At 36.7% G+C, this 21769-nt stretch overlaps 1 protein-coding gene across 1 annotated transcript in view; it reads left to right on the top strand.

The window, feature by feature from the left end:
- Window positions 1-20514: 20514 nt before the first annotated feature.
- The window catches only part of LOC113519755 (uncharacterized), a 515411-nt gene continuing 514156 nt past the window's right edge, over window positions 20515-21769 (top strand). Inside the window, exon 1 of the mRNA XM_052900408.1 lies at window positions 20515-20700. Within this exon, the coding sequence (XP_052756368.1) occupies window positions 20645-20700 (56 nt within the window). The 5' untranslated portion in view covers window positions 20515-20644. The remainder of the gene's footprint in view (window positions 20701-21769) is intronic.

The following is a 21769-nucleotide window of genomic DNA, read 5'->3' as shown; positions in this document are numbered from 1 at the left end:
TGTTTGAGAAGTAGTCTCTCAAACACCTTCGATACATGCTGCAACAACGTGTTTGGCCGGTACGATTCCGGTTTCAATACGTTCTTACCGGGCTTAGGCAGCGTGATAACTTTGCCTATCTTCCATGTGTTTGGGAAATGCCCTGTGCGCATAATACCATTGTACAGGCGTGTAACTGCCGCTATAGTGCGCGGCGGCAGGTGGTGCAATGCCGTATTCGTGATATTATCGCTGCCGGGGGCCTTCCGAGGCTTCGTTTTTCTTAATTCACGCTGCACTTGTCCCGGCGTAAACACCACCGGGTCTTCGTGTGGCGCTAGTGGCAGAGCCAGGTAGTTTTCAACGTATTTGACTACCATGGCAGCATGTTCGGTATCGGTAACCGGGTTCGGCTGGAACTGGCGTTCTAGGTGTTCGGCTAGGATTTCCGCACGGTCTGCTGCACGGTATCTCGGCGTCCCATCGCTCGCCAGTAGTGGTCGGACCGGAGGCTGGGATTGGGACAGCCGGCGGCATAGGCGGTGGATGCTATTCCAGTCGTCGCCGGCGTCTTCCAGTAATCGATCCCAGCTTTCCTTCCTGTGGGACTCAATGTCTCGCCTGATGTCTTCGGCGAGTTTGTTCAACCTCGTCTTGAGGGTGGGGCAACGTGTCGACTGCCAGTCCCTACGCAATCGGCGCTTCGCTTCTAGTTTCATCCTGGTGGCAGCCGGGATCCACTCGCGGGTCCTTGTTACAGGTCCCGGCTGCGCTGCGATGTCCATGGCGTGCTGTATGGAGACTGACAGATTAGCAGCGAGTTCTTCGACTTCAGACGAGGTTGAGACTGCCATCATGGGCGTGTTGTGCTCCATCGAGTCCCTGAATTTCACCCAGTCGATCCGACGGCGTGGGAGGCGCGGCGTCAGGAATGTCGGTGTTTGTGGAATAACCATGCACACCGGCAGGTGGTCGGATTGGATGTCCTCGAGGAGGACTTCCTGCGTCGGTTGGCTGTCTAGTCCTTTGTATAAGGCGAAGTCCAATACGTCTGGAGCATGTGCTGAAATGTAGGGATAGTGAGTTGGAACCTCAGGGCCGAGCACGGTGATATCCATTCTCTCAGCTATCCCTAGTAGTGCTTTTCCTTCTGGCGTGTCGTTGTTGGAGTTCCAGGCCGTGTGTTTGCAGTTCCAATCGCCTGCGGCGACAGTGGGCAGCTGCGAATCGAAGATGACGGCGACGTCTGCAGCTGCAATCCTGTTCTGTGGTGGTTTGTATACTGCAAACACACGGATGGGGCTTCTATCTACGCATAGCTCGACACCGAGTGCGTACATGGATGTGAGATTCACCCGGGGGAGCGGTTGATGCACTACGTTCCTTTTCACCAGGACAGCCAACCCGCGATATGCCTTCTGGCCGTCCGTAATCTCGTCCTGTCGGTATGCATGGTATCCTGGAATGCGGAGTGTGTCGAGAGCTCTCAGTAGTGTCTCAGAAATGAGACACACGTCGACACGGTACTCCATAAGCAGCGTCCGGAGCAGGGTTGTCTTCTTGCGGACCCCGTCCGCGTTCCAGTGCAGCAATCTTAGTCCCATTTAGTGTTGGACAGCCTCGCCATTCCTGCGGTGATCGCCGGTACTGGGTCCGATCCGGCTTGCACCGCAAGTAGCACCTCCATCAGGATGGTGAGCATAGTTTTCACCATGTCTGCCGTGCTTGTGTTGGTGGTGTTGAATGCCGCTCGACGGGAGGCGGCCTATCTTTATACCCGCCCGGTCGCACGATAACATTTCTAACTCGCGTTAGCGAGTCTGTGCGAGCGGGACGGGGCGAGAGTGAAAGAGACGCGTATCTCTTTAGAACGGTACCATATAGCGTCTATTTATTTACTACAATTTACTTATTTCTATTTGTTTTTACAATTTCTATTTCTATTCGCAGGTAATAATAACAACGCACAAAGAATACTTTATTTAACTTACACTATAGGTATCTTAAATCTATGTAAAAATAACAGTATACGAAAACGATTAAAACTACGGACTTAACAACTATAAATTACGATTACATATATACAAATAATGTCGCGAACATTATTTTACAAGCGATATGATTTGCGGGTCTGTTTAATACGAACCGTAGTGTTTTTGATAGTATCGATTTGTAAGAAAATAAGGTTGCAGTATCACCATTCGTCTCAGAGTTACTCGAATACTAAGTTGAGCGCAAACCATAAAGTTTTTCGGGTCCTCCGATAAATAAATAGAAGAGAAATATTTGGTAAACAGTGAACTTTCCCTTGTGTTTGGCCCACAGTTGGATACAATGTAACTTTTACTGTGCGGTCACTGAATCCTCCAAACTATTTGGCATCATAGCTGAAATAATTTGTTTTGATTGCGTAATATTTATACATTAATTTATGCCTTGTTGGTCCCTCGCACATTGTGTTGGGAAAGTAATTAGTAACTTATATTACGCATCAGTTACTTTTTAATTCCGACCCTTTGTTATAGATACATGATAAAATGGAAATTATGAACGATATTTACATATTTATAAATATTACGATGGATTCGTTTGCTGCGTAATTAGTTTTATCACCATAATTATTATATCAGTCGTTAAGTATATATTGCTGAACATAGGCCTCCCTCTTAAGTGTGGTTGTGCCGGTAGATGCCACGCTTGGCAGATGTGTTGGCAACCGCAGTTACGATATTCATGTGAAAAGAGGGGGTGGCTTATTCTATGCCGGGACCACACAGTGATTAGTTAGTAGTTAGTTTAATTAGTTTTATATACAAGATAAAATCGAAGTCAGTCGTACTTACGTAATACTAAAAATCTTCTCATACAACATATTAGGAAAGAAATTTCGTGAATCACAAATTCAAAAATGTCTTAATATTTTGAGCTTTCATACTAATTTTAAATCTAAACGCGCCGTACTTGCGGGTTTTTTTTTAATGGGTGATAATGGTGTGGTAACCCCGTCTGCACTATTAGTATACACTGACGGGGCACCAGTGAGGGATGGCAGATGAATATGAAAGTAGGTCAGTTGGCCCATCCTGACGAATTAAACTAGAATTAGTCACGATGGTTTCCAGGGGGAACCACGTGGAGGTCGACTTGACAGGGTATATTGCTAGTAATAGGACTATTTGACCCCATTACTAACAATCCCTTTCTCCCCCGTACTTGTGGGTGGGTGGTTCAAAATCTTATGTCGTTTTTTGTTTAGAGAAAAGTTCAGTTCTGCTGGTAAAATTTACATAGAGATCCCTATTATTAGTAATTTTACTTATCATAGATAGAGATAAAAAAAACTTAGATGTAATAGAGTAGGTAATTAGTTTATTTACACCTAAGACAAGTTTACTCTGTGAATCGATGTGGTAAATTGATTTTTCCCGCGAATAACAATATTTTTTATATAAGCATAAACACACCATTCGCCCGGGGGTTATTGAAATTAAGTTAAACGATGTAACACGTGTACAATAAATTTATTTTTTGGTATCTACGCTTACTAACTTTGAAGTTACTTGTAATACAAAACCATTAAAGTAATTATGTGTGGAAAATATACTGTATATCCTGAGGAGATAAAAAATATCGCTACAAAAAACATCTTAAAATTTCTATCGCTGATTGGAATTAGCAGCGAACTTTAAAAAAGGGTGAGCACAAATGATCATGGAAAGGTCACAGTGTTACAGGTTTTTCTGCCTAAAAAAGCCCGTCCCCAATAATAATAATTATGTGTGTTGTGTTTTACATGAGGTAACATAGCTTATATCATTACTAGATTTAGTTTAGATAAACGACCAATGTTACTGTTCGTATTGCGATATTTAGACATATTACCAATTTTTTAATAAGAATATGCATCATGGGCGGCGATAGTCACTTACCACCTGGTGAGCCGCATGCTCGTTTGCCCCCTCTGTTGTAAAAAAGAAAAAAAAAGACTACAATTCTATTAATATAATAAATGCGAAAGTTTGTAACGATGCATGGATAGATGATAGATTCGTGATGATTAAATTTTTTTACAAAGTTGATTGTTAAAACTATAAGGCATAAACGTAGTGGGTAGGCCGTGCATATTAATACAGCGCAACGGTCACCATACTACCTTGCAAATTTTATATTCATCGCGCAGTTGAGACGCCCTCTGTGTGACACTATACAACTACAAGACTGTTTTATTTTTGCTCTGTAAATTTTATTATAACATATCTATTTAAGAAAAACTAAAACCGATAAATATATTAAATACTGCACCAACCAGAGTATTTATTAATGTTGTATCAAACATTGATTTTTATAATTAAATTTATTAACGTTTTAAGGCAACTATACGTGTATTATGTATATCTTTCACAGAAATAATGATACGACTTTTTATATAAATGAATATGAAATGCTAATGGTAGGTTCTAATGACAAGTATATAATGGTGGGGTGTCAGTGAAAGATGAAACCATGAGGATTAAGTCAGATTAGTAAGTTAAAATAAGCCAAGTTTGGGGAATTTACTAACGATAATTTTCAGGGGAATCGCCTGGATCTAAGAGGGTATTTTCCTAACAATGGGCCCCGTTTTGTGAAAAATTTTGAGTCTCTCATATTAACACAGTAAGTTTGTCTTTCAGGTTAGTGTATGAAGATAAATTAAATAACTGTATATTAAATTAAATAACTAATTTTTTTGTTGTTTTTTGACTCATCGTTCGAAAGCTTTATTTTTACTATCTTTAGGAAAAATATTCAGTTTCATTGTTAAAACATTCAAAGTTTTTGATATCAATCTGGTACTAAACAATAAAGATTAATTTCAATTTTATAAAATGACAGTATTTTATTTCAAAAGTGAAAGTCTTGTCAGCTCTAAGGATAATAGCTCATTAATGGATTTGACAATAAACAAGCAATCGGAGCGCTTAAAACTTGATTCACAGTAAATCTAAAATCGCTACCTCTTTGCGCTCTCGCGGGATATCGGCAAAATAGATAATCTTCCTGTTCAAATATTCAAATAAGATGGCAACTCGTCCATAAATCTCGGTAATCGCGGTGTTATTCAAGCATTATGTCTCCAAATATGTTTGCAGTATCTACGTTCATCGGTTTTACATACATATACGGTGTGAATTTGTTAGCATTCTTTAATAGTAAATATAGTTCTATCAGCGAAATTGAAGATTTTCAATAGAGAAACATTGAGCCTCTCATGCTAACGCGGCCATCTGTTTTTAACCGATTTCACAAAAAATCAGGAGGTTCTCAATTTGGTTATATACTTTGTATGTTTGTTACCTCATAATTTGATAGTTATAAACTGATTTAGAAAATACTGTAAAATCTGAGAAGATAACTTTCAAATTGGACTCATAGAAATTAATTTTTCCATGTAATATTTTATTGGTGCTAAGCCTATATTGACGTGTAGTTCTGGTATAGTATTGGCTACCTCTTCCTTACCTATGGGTGTTGTAAGAGGCAAAAGGGAACTTATAGGTCGCGGGGACGCAGTAGCGTCTCTTTTAAAACATCACCAAAACTTAACTGCTTTTGCCAACTCGCCTCCCAAGTGGAGCAATACGAGTACAAACTGGCAAAACAACCCTTATAGGGGAGGCCTATGTTTTTTTAATGGATGATAATAAAATGGTAATCCTGTCCGCGCTATCGGTATAGACTGACAGGGCACCAGTGAGGGATGACTGGTGGGGATGAAAGGCAGGTCAGTTAGCCTATCGTGACAACTCTACTAGAATTAACCACGATGGTTTCTAGAGGAAATCACGTGGAGGTCGACCTGTTAGAGTATATTGCTAGCAATGGGGCAATTAAACTCCATTACTAACAATCCCTTTCTCCCGGGAGACCTATGGTATGTTCAGTACTGGACAGTAAAAGCTTGTTTTACCCTAGTCTGTGGTCGTAAGAGTTCAATTATTTTTCGTCAAGCAAAAAAGCTAGGGGTAGGGAATGAAAAAGAAATATGCTTTTTACGTTCTGTACACATCTATATAAGGGATCTACCCTTATTAACAAAATAATGGAAGGAAAAAGATTTAATATTGCAACATCCTTCGTCTCTTGTTTACCATACATCTCGTCAAACAGACAAAGATTTTTTTTAACAATATTTTTTTATGAATCTTTTAATGTAAACAAGTCGTCGTGATTATACATGAAGTTAAATGAGTTCCTCTTACTCAGTAATACAACGACAGTGTTATATTTGAATTTCTTTGAACTTTTCATTCGGGATCTCAGCGACAATTGTAAAGATAAACCAACTTGGATTTCTCTTAAAAGTTACAAGGAGGTTATGTATGAGTAAGTTGAAGTTGGTGGTGTGAACAATATTTTTGGTCGTGCAACTTAGAATGGCAAACAAGCTGAAGGACACCTGATAGGAAGTGGTAACCATCGCCTATATACTTGAACAGCGTCATGGATATAATATAGTATGTTATGTACGAGGACTGTCCGGAAAGTTCGTATAAAAGTGTTCTGGAATGCGAGAAAGAGGAGTGGGGAGGCCAGGTAAGCGCAGGACCCCTTCCTTATGTCCCTAACAATGCTTCAGTTCTGGTCTGACCGCCGTGCGGTGCGAACTGGCTTGTCACGCCATCTGTGAAGTTATCTCTTAACGAAACCCCGTCGGCATGGAGCCCGCTTCCGTTGAAGAGCAGCGCGTCGTAATCAAGTTTCTCTCGAAACTCGGCAAGAATGGCCGTGAAATTTTTGCCGATCTCAGAACAGTTTATGGGGATGATGCTGTGAAGGAACCAACCGTCCACAAGTGGCTAAAAAGATTCAGAGAGGGCCGAGAAAGAGTTCGATGTTCGGGGGATTGTCCATCAAGAATTCGTCCCTCCAGGCCAGACAGTTGATGGAAAATTCTACGTCGATGTGCTCAGACGCCTCAAAGCTCGTGTGGCACGAGTTCGTCCAGAATTGGCGCGAGAGGGGCGTTGGATTCTTCACCACGACAATGCCCCTGCCCACACCTCTCTTGTTGTCCGTGAGTTTTTGAGTAAAAATTCCATTACGGTGACCGAACACCCCCCTATTCGCCGGATTTGGCCCCGTGTGACTTCTTCTTGTTCCCAAAAACCAAATTGGTACTTCGGGGGCGGCATTTGGGGGACATAAATGAGATAAAAAAAGCTACGACGGGGCAGCTGAGAAACCTACAACCAGAGGACTTTCAAGGAGCCTTCTCACAGTGGAAACGGCGTTGGCACAAGTGCATTATGTCACAGGGGGAGTACTTTGAAGGGGATAAAATTGATTTACCTGAATAATTGTAAAATAAAATTTTTAAAAAACTTTTATACGTACTTTCCGGACAAACCTCGTATTTGTACAATTGTACGTAGAAGCAGCGAAGTATTATATATACTTACTAATTCTTACCAATATTATAAAGAGAAGCATGTAATCTATAGTTGTAGTTACCTAATCTATCTGTCTATATCTATACTTATAATAAATCTGTAGAGAGGTCAATTCTGTACATGAAATATATATCCAAAATAACTATCAGGGGGTGATCAGTGATCGATACTGGTGCCTAAAATGCAATCAGTAAAATTTTTGTCTGTTTGTCTGTCTGTATGTTATAGAAACAAAAACTATTCGACGGATTTTAACGAAACTTGGTATAATTATTCTTCATAATCCTGGGCAGGTTATAGTATACTTTTCATCACGCTATCATCAATAGGAGCAGAGCAGTGAAGAGAAATGTGTTTGTTACATCAAAACCACTGAACCGTGAGGAAGGACATAGGCTACTTATTTTACGAAAACCGACGGAAACGCGGACGAAGTCGCGGGGAATAGCTTGTCTGTATATAAAGTTTTTGTAAGTAGAAATTATTAAGGGATTAAAAAATTTCAAAGCGCGCAGCACTTGAACCCGTACCTTACGATATGTTGAGGCCAGTGCTCTTACCAGTTAAGTTGCCGCTTCACTGAACGACCGAAATTAACAATCACCACACTTGACCCCGTAAGTACATAAAATAAGTATATATAACAATTCACGACTAGTTTCTACGTAACCCTTTTCTAGAATATTCTTTTTATTCCTGTAAAATTCGTTGTAACTTCTTTACATCACATCTCTTAATACAGTACAGTTGCCATCAAAAGTATAAATATGAAAGACAATTATTTATTAATGTTATAAATATGAAAGTTAGTTTGTTTGTTTATTACCTTTGCTGGCGCCTACTGTTGAACTACTTGTCATGAATTTTAGTATTTATAATACATACCTCCGTATTCATAAAACGTCAAATCTATTACACCTAAATCTATTTTATCTATTGAAGTATTTTGTCCTTTTCTATTGCGTTAATTTCTCAATTTGACAGATAGTGACAAAACGCTGTAATAGTTAAAATAGGTTTGTAAGACATTAGGCTTTAAAAATAAGGGGTTTTTCTTTAATGGGTGATAATGGAATGGTAACCCCAACTGCGTTATTGATATACTCTGATGGGACACCAGTGATGGACTGATAGGTGTGGATGAAGGCAGATCAGTTAGTCCATTGTGACGAATTTCACATGAGTTAACTAAGATGGTTTCCAGAGGTAACCGGGTGGAGGTCGATCTGATAGTTAGGTATATTGCTAGCAATGAGGCTATTAGATTCCCAATACTAATATTCCCTTTCCCTCCAAATAAGGGAGTTAGTATTTAGGCCAATAAAAGATGAAGGTTACGTTTTGCCCCGATTAATCAACACATTCCGACCTCATCAACAAAATCGTGGATAAAACTTTATTTAAATTAAAAAAAAGTAAATTAACAATTACGAGAAAAACTCATAAAATCATCACGCCGCCTGTGCCGACTAGCAATTTGCTTGCATCAGTGTTCCTGTTTGAAGAGGGTATGGCAGTGAAATTATCTACTGAGCACTGTGATATAAGATATTTATGTCACAAAGGCCGCTTAATGGGTTTCGGTGCCCGCTTCCCATAAGGCAGATTATGCTGAATATCACCTTTGTTGTATAAAAAAAAGTGATTGTAATAATTGCCTACCATTAGGTGCACCATATGCTTATTCAGCATTAGGGTTTGTATTGTAAACTTAGTGGATAAAAAATCATACTTTATTTACATTTGGAAATTAAGTTCCAAGGACGATGCTACTGATAAACTAGTTATATACCTTGGCTTCGCCCATGGTTGTATAGTGACGTTAAATAATCTATAATCAGTCTTAAGAAATGAACTATCAAATTTTCAAATATGACCAGTAGTTTCATGGATTACCGCGTTCAATCTAACAAACTTTTCCTCTTTATTTTATTAATAAAGTATAAATACTTTAAAAATTTACATTTATAGTATTATAGTAAAAACGTTGAACGAAGTATGCCTCTAATAAGGTATTTTGGTGATATTTGTAATGCTCGTGTACACTGTTTGTTGTATGTATTTTATATATGACCAGCCTTACTATTTATATACGATATTATACAATACTTTTTTACAGACCAAGTTGGGAACAGTTAGAAATATAACGATTAAATACTTTTACGTTTCTTATTACAAGAAAGAAAGATATATTAAATAAATTGAATGTCAGACATTCTAAATTGAAGTCAGTAAAACTATTTTATAGTAAGCATTTCAACAATTACGCACCAATAAAAATTTATTCCAGCGTTTTTTAAATTCATTGCTATATTTTGCTGACGGTACAGTCTATTCAGACATTTGTCTACAACTACTGCCAAACTCGTACCAATGTCCCCCGTTCTATCGTGGAGAACAATCGTGAATAGCTTGTGTCTGAAATCGAGAGAACACTAACTGGAGTCTCTGATTGGGGACGACAAAATTTGGTCCAATTTAACCCCTCTAAGACACAAGCTTGCGCGTTCACCGCTAAGAAAACCCCATTTGCTGTGGCCCCACAGTTCCAAGGCACGTCTCTTAACATCTCTAAAAGCATTGGGATCCTTGGTGTCGACATCTCTAGTGACGTACAGTTCCGTGGCCACCTCGAAGATAAGGTGAAGCTGGCATCCAAAAAACTCGGTGTGCTCAATAGAGCGAAGCATTACTTCACGCCGGATCAGCGATTAATGCTTTACAAATCGCAAATCCGGCACCATATGGAGTATTGCTGTCACTTATGGGCGGGAGCACCTAGATACCAGCTTGAACCCTTCGACTCAGTGCAACGACGAGCTATGAGAATTGTCGATGATCCCATGCTTGCAAGCGGTATTGAACCCTTAAGTCTTAGGAGAGATTTTGCCTCACTTTGCGTGTTCTACCGCTTATACAACGGATTGTGCTCAGAGGAATTATTCAATATGATGCCTACGGCCACTTTCTATCATCGTACGGCTCGTCATCGACAGGGAGTTCACCCTCATACCTTACAGCCTAAATGGTCGCGTACAACGCGGTTTCAGAGATGCTTTCTCCCACGAACACTCAGGTTATGGAATGAGCTCCCTGCCGAGGTTTTTCCGAGAGACTACAGTATGGGGTTCTTCAAAAGGGAGGTAAAGAGGTTTCTTCAGGGTCGGCAACGCGCGCGTAATACCTCTGGTATTGCAGGCGTTCATAGGCTACGGTAACCGCTTACCATCAGGTGGGCCGTATGCTTGTTTGCCACCTCAGTGGTATAAAAAAAAAATCTTTGCTTCGTTGTTGCACGGATTTTGTCTTATTACTAAATAACAGTTTAGAGCTTTTATCGGAAGAGTAGAGAACATCTTTATGGCAAGTATATACATTATATTTGAGCGAATTAATTTGTGAAAAGTGGAATGGATTTCTTTAAATACAAAATTCTGTAATTCTGCACTGTGTATTGTATTGAAGTGTAAATCTTTATTATTTATATTTTTTTTATACAACTTAGAATGACAAACAAGCTGACGGCCCACCTGATGGAAAGTGGTAACCGTTGCCTATAGACATGAGCAGTACCATGGATATAACAGAGTATACTGTTTCGCCCATGATACCCCCTATGCGTTGCCATTCCTGAGGACTAGGATGTTATTCCTCTGTACCCTGTAAATTCACACCATATCCCACCCTTCAAACCGAAACACAGCCATGCAAACAACTGCTTCTCGGTAGAATCACGAATGGGACAGAGGACATATTTAATAAGCAATATCCTAAGGTTGTGCGTATCGTTATATATGTGTGTTTGTGTATCGCCGTGTGGTTACGGCATAGAGTAGGCCACCCCCTTCCTTTCCCGTGGGTGTCGTAAGAGTCGACTAAAGAAGGCGAGCGATGGGCAGCGAAGTCTGCACATGGGAAATATTTAAGAAAAATTTATATGAGGGAGTTTATATAAGATTAATAGATACCAAAGGGAAACTTTGTACAAAAGTCGTTTGTTTGGGCACCTTTGTCCCATTTGTGTTTCTGTCGTGAAGCAGTTGTGTTTGCATGACTATATTTCGGTTTGGGTGGAATAAGGCAGTGAATTTACGGGGTACAGAGGAATAACACTTGAGTTCTCAGGAATGGCAACGCATGGGGAGTATCATGGGCGAAACAGTATATTCTGTTATGTCCATGGAACTGCGCATGTCCATAGGTGACGGTTACCACTTTTTGTCAGGTGGGCCGTCAGCTTGTTTGCCATTCTAAGTTGTATAAAAAAACCAAATCAATCTTACTGATTTTTAGAATTTTTGTCTGTTAGTTTGTATGTTTAGGTATCATGGAAAAATTGCACAAAAGTGGTTTTCACAGTTGTATTCCTGAATACAGTTGATTCCATATTATACATACTTTAGTTTCAGTTTCAGATTTTAACATTTTGACGATACAGTTCTATTAAAAGCGTAAAATAGAATAAAACAAACAAAAACAAACTTTTTGTTCGTTTAATTCAATTAAAATTATACTGTAAGTAAATATTAGAACTAAACGGACAAAAATGTCCATCTTGTTCTATTGCCTGTAATGAGATAGAACTTAATCGTAGAACTATACGGATATAATAGATTTTTCAATTGAGACTAACTACGTATAGATAGATATAAGGGTATTTTATTTTCAAAATTCTTAACTATAAACCATTCTTCTACTAATATGGCTTTATTAAATTCTCCAGTATGTTTTATGACTTGTCCATAGGTATTTAATGTAGACGTTAGTAAAAGTAAATAAAAATTATCACTTATCCTATAATAATCTCACGCTCTAACCATCAGTGTTTGTTTAATAAATTAAATTGTACTGGTGCAGTGGGTACTACTATCGGGCTATGGCTACGTACTGGGGGGAAAGGGATTGTTAGCAATGAAGTTTGACAGCCCCATTGTTAGCAATTTGCCCTATTAAGTAGACCTCCATGTGGTTCCCCCTGGAAACCATCGTGAACATTTCTTATTGAATTCGTCACGATGGGCTAACTGACCTGCTTCATCCTCACCTATCATCCTTCACTGGTGCCCCGCCGGTGTATACCGTTAGCGCGGGTGGGATTACCATTTCATTATCACCCATTAAAAATATGGCTACATACTTCTTGTGCCTATCAATATGGAAATCATGACATTGTTTATAATATAATAAATATATTATATAGTAGCGACGACACTGAGTACACATATATAGTTTATAAGAAATTTGTTCTAACAATTTGCGAACCAAAAATCTGTTATACTAGAAAGATATATTTCTCTATAATTAACTTATACATTCTGAGTTTTAATGTTTAATTTGTTGGTAGATTAATAAATAAGTACGTGAATATTATAGTAAAATAAAACGACGTTTCTATTTGCCATAGTTTTGAGAATTTATAGAAATAGAAACAAAATTAAATAAGTACGACCTAAAATACGGAATATCTCATTTAAATTACAATAATAACAATAATAGGTTATAAGGGATAGAAATAAAATACATTTGTATTCAAAATAGAGGACTTTTATTAAAAAGGGCAGGTAGATACGGTAGTAGTACGAATTTAACATTCGCAAATCTGTACGTAATATAAAATAAACAATAGGTTTTACGATAAATAATTATTAAATGCTTATATGTAGTGCATCGCTTACGTCGTGTCGTGTCGTTGTCATACACAAAATACAGTAAGGAAGTCATTATAGATATATCATTTGTCCACATTTGTTTAACCTTCTAATAGATTTTTAGTGTTATGTTTGGCCAATAGATGGCGTTGTTAAAATTTAGATTGCGATATAATGTTATTTTTGGAAAGTATATATATGGTATTAGCACCAAATATTTTTTTTATACACTCACTCGTATCCTGTTGTCTAATTTTTATTAAATTTTTTGAGACTCGATTTTTTCGATCGAGTTGATATGACGTTTAACTTGAGTTGACTCAATACGTAAGGGGTTTAACAGCCCCATTGCTACCAATGTACTTTATCAGGTCGACCATCCCGCAGAATTTTTTACGGTGGGATAATAGTGGTAGTGAAGGCGGGACTGCCATTCCATTCTCAGCCATTAAAAATACCGTTGAAAGTGGGGAAAAGGAGTGTTAATAATGGTAACTAAGGTCCCATTGCTAGCAATACTATTAATAAAGCTTTAGGTTTCATTATGCGGTCATGAAGAAATGAAGACAAGCTTTTATATTGTGTCTATATTCGTAGCAACTTGGAATATGCCTGCCAAGTCTGGAATCTCAATATAATGTATACATATCAAGAATTGAGCGTATTTGAGCGTATCCAAAAAAGGTTAACTTGCCATCTTTATTATAAATTCAAAATTCCATATTGTTACCGCACCAAGCGTTGTGAACGCTTGCACTTGGTACCTTTGCAGAAGAAGAGTAGCCGATGCGATGTTAATGATGAACTTAGCCAGGGGTCTGATCAATTGGCCATCCTTGTTGAGCAAAATTTCCCCTTAAAGTTCCTAATATTAATTCGTGTCACTTTAAACTTTTTAATATTCCACTGACTCGCACCCAGTACAGATGCAATTTCTTTATAATACGAGCTTCCATTATTTTCAATGATGAATGTAGTAGGGATAACGAAATAGATATATTTAATATATTGCATATTTAATATATCGCATTTTATATATTGCAGTTGTATAAGAAAAACTATGTATCGTAAATTACTCATCAATTGATTTTAACGACATTTAAACTTTAGTTTCACATTTATTGTCTAGACTGTAAGTAATTCAATTATCGTTAATTATATGTGATAACTTCTAATTAGAAAAGAAAGGGGTGGACTATTCTTTGCCGGGACCACACGGCCATTGTAAGATTGTAATCATTTCCATAAAATTTATATTACTTTAATCTCGATAATTAGAAGGAAAACATGATAAAAACAGAACAAATGAAAAGAGCGATAAAAATATAATAGCAAAATTGATATTATTGTTTCATCACAATTTCTCGTTATAAATTTAACGACGTAAAAATTGTTGTTACAATGTTATGTATATTTATATATTTTGTAAGTGGACAGAGTTTTATATTAACAATTTCCTTTCAGCCGTTAACTGTCCACTGCTGAACAGCCTTCCCCATAAGTGGAATTTTGCCAGTAGCTGCTACGTTTGGCTGGCGGGTTAGCAACCTTTTAGAGATGTTTTAGGAGGGATACTGCTGCCAATTTTTCTACTATTAAGTTTTCTTAGTCGTCTCTTACGACATCCTCAGGAAAGGATGCTTTTTGCGCCGGGGTCACACGGCCGGTATATATTAACAATATATTTTAAATAAATTGTTTTTCAAAACATTCGTTCCTTCCTTTCCACAGATTTGTTTCGGATGTAATAGCACAAAATTGTGGATGGTGTAGTTTAACGCCATAAAATACAATAGCGGACGATATACGGCGTCATGGAAATAATCATAAAGATAAAACTAGTAGCAGAAGCAATGTTGAGAGTTTTATAGAGGTGTAAATATACCACAATGGACTTTTGGTAAATTGACTGCATATTTTTCGTTGTTATAAAGTCAAAGCTTTTATGTTATTTATAAACAGAATTGAGTGAAAATTGTAAATGTTATCGCCTATTCTTTTTATATTTATAATTTAAGATAGTATTCTAAAAAAAAACTACTTCAATTCTGGAAAAAATTGGTATTTTGATTTTAAAACTAAACTAATTAATGAACCCGCTTTGGATTTTTATGGGACTAAGATTTTTTCTAAAAGAGTATATTTTATCCTTTCAGGAAAAAAGTCTTCTAAATTGATTTATAAGTAACGGAGTTATGAGGTAACAAACGTAAAACAAAAAAAAAGATAGAACCAAATTGAATCTCCTTCTTTTTTAATTTATAAGAAAAAATATAAGTATTATTAATTGTATAATTCGAGGTTGATAAAAAATAAAAAATGCCGACTATCCGATATAATTTTCCGTATATTTTTTATGCCATATTTTTTTAAACAACATTTTTTATTTTTACGTTACAGCAAAGACATACCACAGATACTGCTTTAACATTAATATGTAAGTTAAAAAAAATGTAATGACTTTTCAAAAGTGCTTCAATGTAAGTTTATTTGAATAAATGATTTCTATTCTATTCTATTCTATTCTATACAATTTTTATTTTTAGAAATTTTAAATTATCTGCTACAGATAAATTATGAGTATAATATATTTTCTGTTGAGGTTCTTCCTGAATATTTCAACATGGGTTTCTTTAAAAATGGTTTCTACATAGTTGGTAATGTACATGACACCTCTAGTGTGTTTTTTTTTATGGGTGAAAATGGAATGGTAACCCCGCCTGCGCTAACGGGATACGTTGGCGGAGCACCAGTGAAGGGTGATTGAAGAGAATGAAAACAGCCCAGTTAGCCCATCATAATAAATTCATCAGGAATTAACCATGATAGTTTCCAGGGGGAACCGCGAGGAGGTCGACCTGGTTAGTTATATTGTTAACAATGGGATTTTCAGTCTCCATAACTAACAATCCCTTTCCCCCCACACCTCTAGTGTTACAATCGTCCAAGATATACGATGACTAATTACCTCCAGCTAGTATGTTTGTATATCGTCAATATAGTATAAAAAACTAGGTATATACGATAATATACGAAACTACAAACTAATGATCTTATTTCTACTAAGATTTTTTTAGACTCAGGAAAGTTCCGCAAAAGTTTTTGAAGCCTAATGTAGGTAAGATTTAACAAGCCGCACAACGATTAAATGACATTACGAGGTAGTGATTAATGACTGTAGAGTCTGCACAGATTAATGGATTCAACAAAGTCATCAGATAAAAGTCGACAGACAATATTTTTAAGCGGACAGAGCAATGGGGAAGGTTTAATCGCATGATCGCTCGAAGTAACAGAGAAAAGTACCTAATAAAAAGAATGAATGAATTTGTAAAGGAAACATTGACTTCGGTTGGAGAGGACAACTTTAGGAATACAAAACAAAGTTTAATAAAAGTAACAAACATTTAGATATTTATCTAAATGTGGTAATCTCGACTGCGCTAACGGTGTACACTGGTGAGGAACGAGTACCAGTGAGAGGAGGTAGGTGAGGATGAAAAGGCTGGTCAGTTAGTCTATCGTGATGAATTCACTTGAAACTGAGCGCGATGGTTTCCAGGGAGAATCACAAGGAGATCTATGTATGTAAGAATACACCTCGTATTGCTAGCAATGGGGCTACTAATTTCCATTATTAACAATTCCATCTCTCCAGTTGTTTTTGTTGGATAGTGTTTTTTTTTTAATGGGTGAAAATGGAATGGTAACCTCGCCCGCGGTATCGGTATACACCGATGAGGCACCAGTGGAAGATGATAGGTGAGAATGAATGCAGGTCTGTTGGCCTACCATAATGAATTCGGCAAGAATGAACCATTATGGTTTCTAACGGGAACCGCGTGGAGGTCTACTTGAGAGGGTATATTTATAATAATAATAATAATTTATTTGTCAGAAACATAGATATGATGATGTTATAGGTTGTTTTTTAATGTTCAGTATGTTTTGCCATATTTAATATGTTAGTATGAAAATGTTTATAAGTTGTATCCATCAAACAATTTTATAATTTTAATATAATTAAGATCGATAAAAATTCTAATATAAAATTATTTCAAATTAATATTTATACAATTACTTGTGTCAATATATTTAAATCCAACTATATTAATCCAATATATTGCTAGCAATGGAATTATTAACAATCCCTTTCCCCCGTTAGATAGTGTTAGGTAACGGTTCCTTCGCCGATCTTATATGGTATTTGCTGATAATATAGCTTTCTATTTTTCTCTCTAGGTGAAGTTTATTCATTACAAACAAAAATGATTAATTTATTTAATGATGTTGATATTATTAATGAACGCCCAAGCACTTTTAAAAAGCTAATCTCTAAAAGATTCGTGTAATTTTTAACTGTTCTTCTTTGCTTAAGCTATTTGTATTATACTTGAATCGAAACTGTGGTAAACGGTGTTGGTGGCAAATTTACTCAATGTTTTCTTTGATTAATATTATGCATTATTCTTTATTTTGTCACTGTTAGTTTTCTCAAATAAATGAAAAAAAAAAATCAAATATTTCCTCTTTATAATATTATTTTACATATGCATATGTTTTTCCCATGTCTGTCTGTCTTAGGAATAGATAGAGTATTTATAGACGTGTTTGTAAAACGATGGGTTGAAGATTTGTGGAGTGAGGAGAGTAAATTGAGACTTATGAGGAGAGTAATTCACTATGACAGCGCACTGAAAAAAATGGGATAGCTTAACGATGAGTGGGTTTTTATTAATATTAGTAAGTATCCAAAGTTTAGCTTTAGCACACTCTGCTATGTCTATGGTGCTCATGTATGTAGATGACGGTTATTACTTTCCATTAGGTAGGGCGTAAGCTTATTTGACATTCTAAGTTGTATAAAAAAGGCTACAATAATGGAATCGGTTTAGTTCTGTAAAGTGAATAAATTGAATTGAATTATTAGTCCGCCTGCGCTAACGGTATACGCTGACGGGGCACTAGTGAGGGATCATAGGCGAGAATGAAAAAGCACGTCAGTAAGCCCTTAGTGATGGATACATCTAGAATTCAGCACGATGTATTGTATTGTATTGTAAAATATTTATTGTACATAATTCACTATATTATATAATTGCTTCTCGTCTGCATACAAATGAAATGAAGAGGGGAGAGCAGACGTAATTCTGCTAATGAAAATTGAGAAAAGTACTGGCGAAAGAACTCCACCCTGAGGGACACCTGCATTAATCGCGCACCAGTCAGAACAACAGTCATCAACACGTACCAATTGACGCCGGCCAGAAAGATATGATCGGAATTAGGCTAGAGCCAATGATGAGAATCTAAATTTGGAGAAAATACCGAGAAGTACATCAAAGTCCACAATGTTAAAAGGACTGGTAAGATCAAGTAGCACTAATATTAAAATATTCTTTTTGTCAATATTAAGCCGAATATCCTCAGTATTTTTTGTCAGTGCAGTAACCGTGCTATGACCAGTACGAAAACCAGACTGATACTGGCTCAAGAAATCATTACGATAAAGTTATTTAGTAAGGCGTTGATGAACAAAATGTTCCAATACCTTTAAAAGTACGGGAAGGATTTAGATAAGTCGGTATTCTGAGAAAGTAGACGGATTGGATTTTTAGGGAGAGGAATAACATGCGCCAGTTTTCAGGATGTGCAAAAAGTGTCAGTAGAAAGAGAAAAGTTTATAATGACGGCTAGTATAAGATCCTTGATAGGTTTCAACATATCCAGACTGATATTATTATTGTTCACTGCCTTAGATTTGATAGAATTCAAAATGTCTATTACCTTTGGTGATAATATAGCTCTCAACTCAAATAAGTGTGCATCGGAACATGCACTGCAGCTACCGGCTATCTATGCTAGTGTCGACTGCTTGATTGCACAACACCCATTGTGTATTGCTGTTTGCCCACACCCAAATTCTTCAAGAACTTCCACAGTTTATTCGGTGGACAGTTCTCAATTCCCGAATGAACATACTTTCGTTTAGCAGCTCTACATAGTTTACTGCACTTGTTGTGCAACTGCACGTATCTATCACGCTCTACTTCGAAAGGATGATGTCGCAAACATTTTTTAGCTCTATCCCTAAGTGCCATGATTATTTTCAAGTCGTCTGTTAATCAAGGTGCAGGTAGATGTCTTACCCAAACTGGTCGAAGTGGGGCATGCTTATCATAGATTGTCAACAAGTCATATTCTAACTCAAGCTTTGATTAGATCATGTGCGGATCCGTGTGTATTGAATTTAATGAGATAGATAACACATTAAATTCAATACACACGTATTAAATTTAATGTGTTATCTATCACAGAAATTCCCAGCATTTCATCAGCTGTTAACTGTCCATTGCTGAACATAGGCCTCATCCTATTGGGGGTTTTGCCAGTAGTCACGCTTAGCAGGCGGGTTGGTAACCGCAATTAGGTTTTGGTGATGTTTTGAGAGGGACGCTGCTGCTCATACTTTAGCCATTAAATTCCCTTAGTTGCCTCTTACGACACCCACGGGAAAGGATATATCATAGAAATAATATATCATAAAAATAATATATCACAGAAATAATATATCATAGAAACTAACTTTCGGCTTGTTATGTGACATCGCGACAGGAATACATAATTTATGGTGAGATTTGGAATACGTTTGAAGACATTTGGGAATCCTATTAATATTATAAATGTGAAAGTTTACACATTCAGATGTTAAGTCATTTGTTACTCAATTATGCTTGTTATGACAATGACGGATCATATTTATGTATATTCTCGATTAATATGTGTTTTTTTTTATTGTGTTTATGTATTTTTGTTTAGATCAACGTATTCACGTGAATAAATCCATGCGTTACAGTTAGTTTTATATATTATTTTTAAAACTTATTTTATTCGTATATAAATGTATATGTATGATTATATATGTATAACGGGAAGTGAAGTGCGAGAAGAGATGCTGTAATACAAAGTGCTGTATGTCCCTTGAAGAAGAATTCTGGATAGTCAAAACAATTATCAGAACCGACAAAGTTCATAAAATTCCTCGTTATACATATCCGTAGTTCAGAAAAATCTACTTTATTATTATGTCTATATATAGACATAATATTAAAATAGATTTTTCCGGACTTGTTTCAACGACGTTCCTACACTCCTCACCCAATGTTCTCGCATTTCTCAGTATCATACAATGGTCGGTGTATTAGTTTATCGGGCAACACCTTATTTTGTTTGGAACGGCCGCTTACTATTTTCACGGGTGTCCCTCGATAAATCTATGGTAATCTTGCAAGTGACAGGCCTTGACAGTACTAAAAAAGGACTATAATTTTCGCTTCAAGTGTCAGTGCGTTGAGTCGCGAATGCGGAAAGTGGCGGAAACGTTGCGTTAGGGGTAGCGTGGAGGGGCGGAGGGAAATTTCGCCCTTCATAGCTTGCCTGTAGCGTTCAACGTAGCTCTGAAACTTCAGTGCCCCGGCATTAGCCGTCGTTTTCGGACGTGTGGTCTGTGACGATTTGTTCTCGGTCGCGAGTGATGACATTACGATGTCGCGTGCCGCTCATAATTTAAAGTGTGTTCAGTGAATGGTTCGAATAAGTGTTACAGTTTGGCTGGCTCCACTACATCGCCGCACTAAAATGTAAGTTTTGTTATTGGTAAAAGTTCAAATGTTTATCCCTAAAGTGTGGTCCATTTTAATTAGATTGTACTCGTTGGAAATTATCATACTTTGCGGTTTAGATAAGAAGGGAATTTAATTTAAAAGTTCTGAATTGTGTTAATAACTTGTTATTTTTATGGCGCCGGTTATACTTTTTGAATTTGTTATTTTCTGATGTTGCGCGCGAATTGTGGAAAATAGCTTTCCTCTTTATCTTGTGTACAGAGTAACCACAGATATGGCATACTTCAAATTAAATCGACGTATTTTTATAATTCGTTGTGTATGTACGCGTAAACGTACCTACTCTGGCGTTAAAAATATATTTATTTTATATAAAATACGAAAAATAATTACAAGAAATGAAAAGAATAACGATTAAAAATGACGATGAACGGTGAATTAATAATAATGATTGTATATTGTTGTAATGTATTTAATTTATATTCTATTTATATAACTTGTAAATACGAATTATTTCCCGAGATATTGTTAGAATGTTTTTATGAATGCATGTTTGTTATTTTATTACGATAAAACTATAGAACGGATTTAAATGAGATTTGGTGCACAGTTAGTTTATATTTTAATTAACCACGTAGGATATATTTATTTATTTATTTTTATCATATATATTTATATTTACTGATTCACACGGGCAAATGGCAGAAATTAGTAAGTTTATTCAGAAACATTTAACAAGGGTAACATGGAATTATAATATTATTACCGTAGATTGCTTTGCATAGTTTTATACGATGTTCTACAGTTGTAGAGAGTTGTAATGAACGTAGACTATTATATCCATTATTATTTATTACTAACTGTACCCCACGGATTTGCCCGCGTGAACCTTTATGTAAGTATCCTATGTTTCATGTTAGGATATAACCTATGTGTGCCCCTATATTTTATTAAAATCTGTTTAGTAATTTTATGTGAAAGAGTAACAAACATCCATCCATCTACACAAGCCTTCGTATTTATGATAATAGGAGAATTTTGTGTTGATTCTAATAAATGTAATATAATAAATTTTACGATTACT

The sequence above is a fragment of the Galleria mellonella genome, unplaced genomic scaffold (genome assembly GCF_026898425.1).
Source record: "Galleria mellonella isolate WM207_F2 unplaced genomic scaffold, CSIRO_AGI_GalMel_v1 utg65, whole genome shotgun sequence".
NCBI lineage: Eukaryota > Metazoa > Arthropoda > Insecta > Lepidoptera > Pyralidae > Galleria > Galleria mellonella.
Note: the sequence above shows the minus strand (reverse complement) of the source record. Positions and strands in the feature narration are given on the sequence as shown.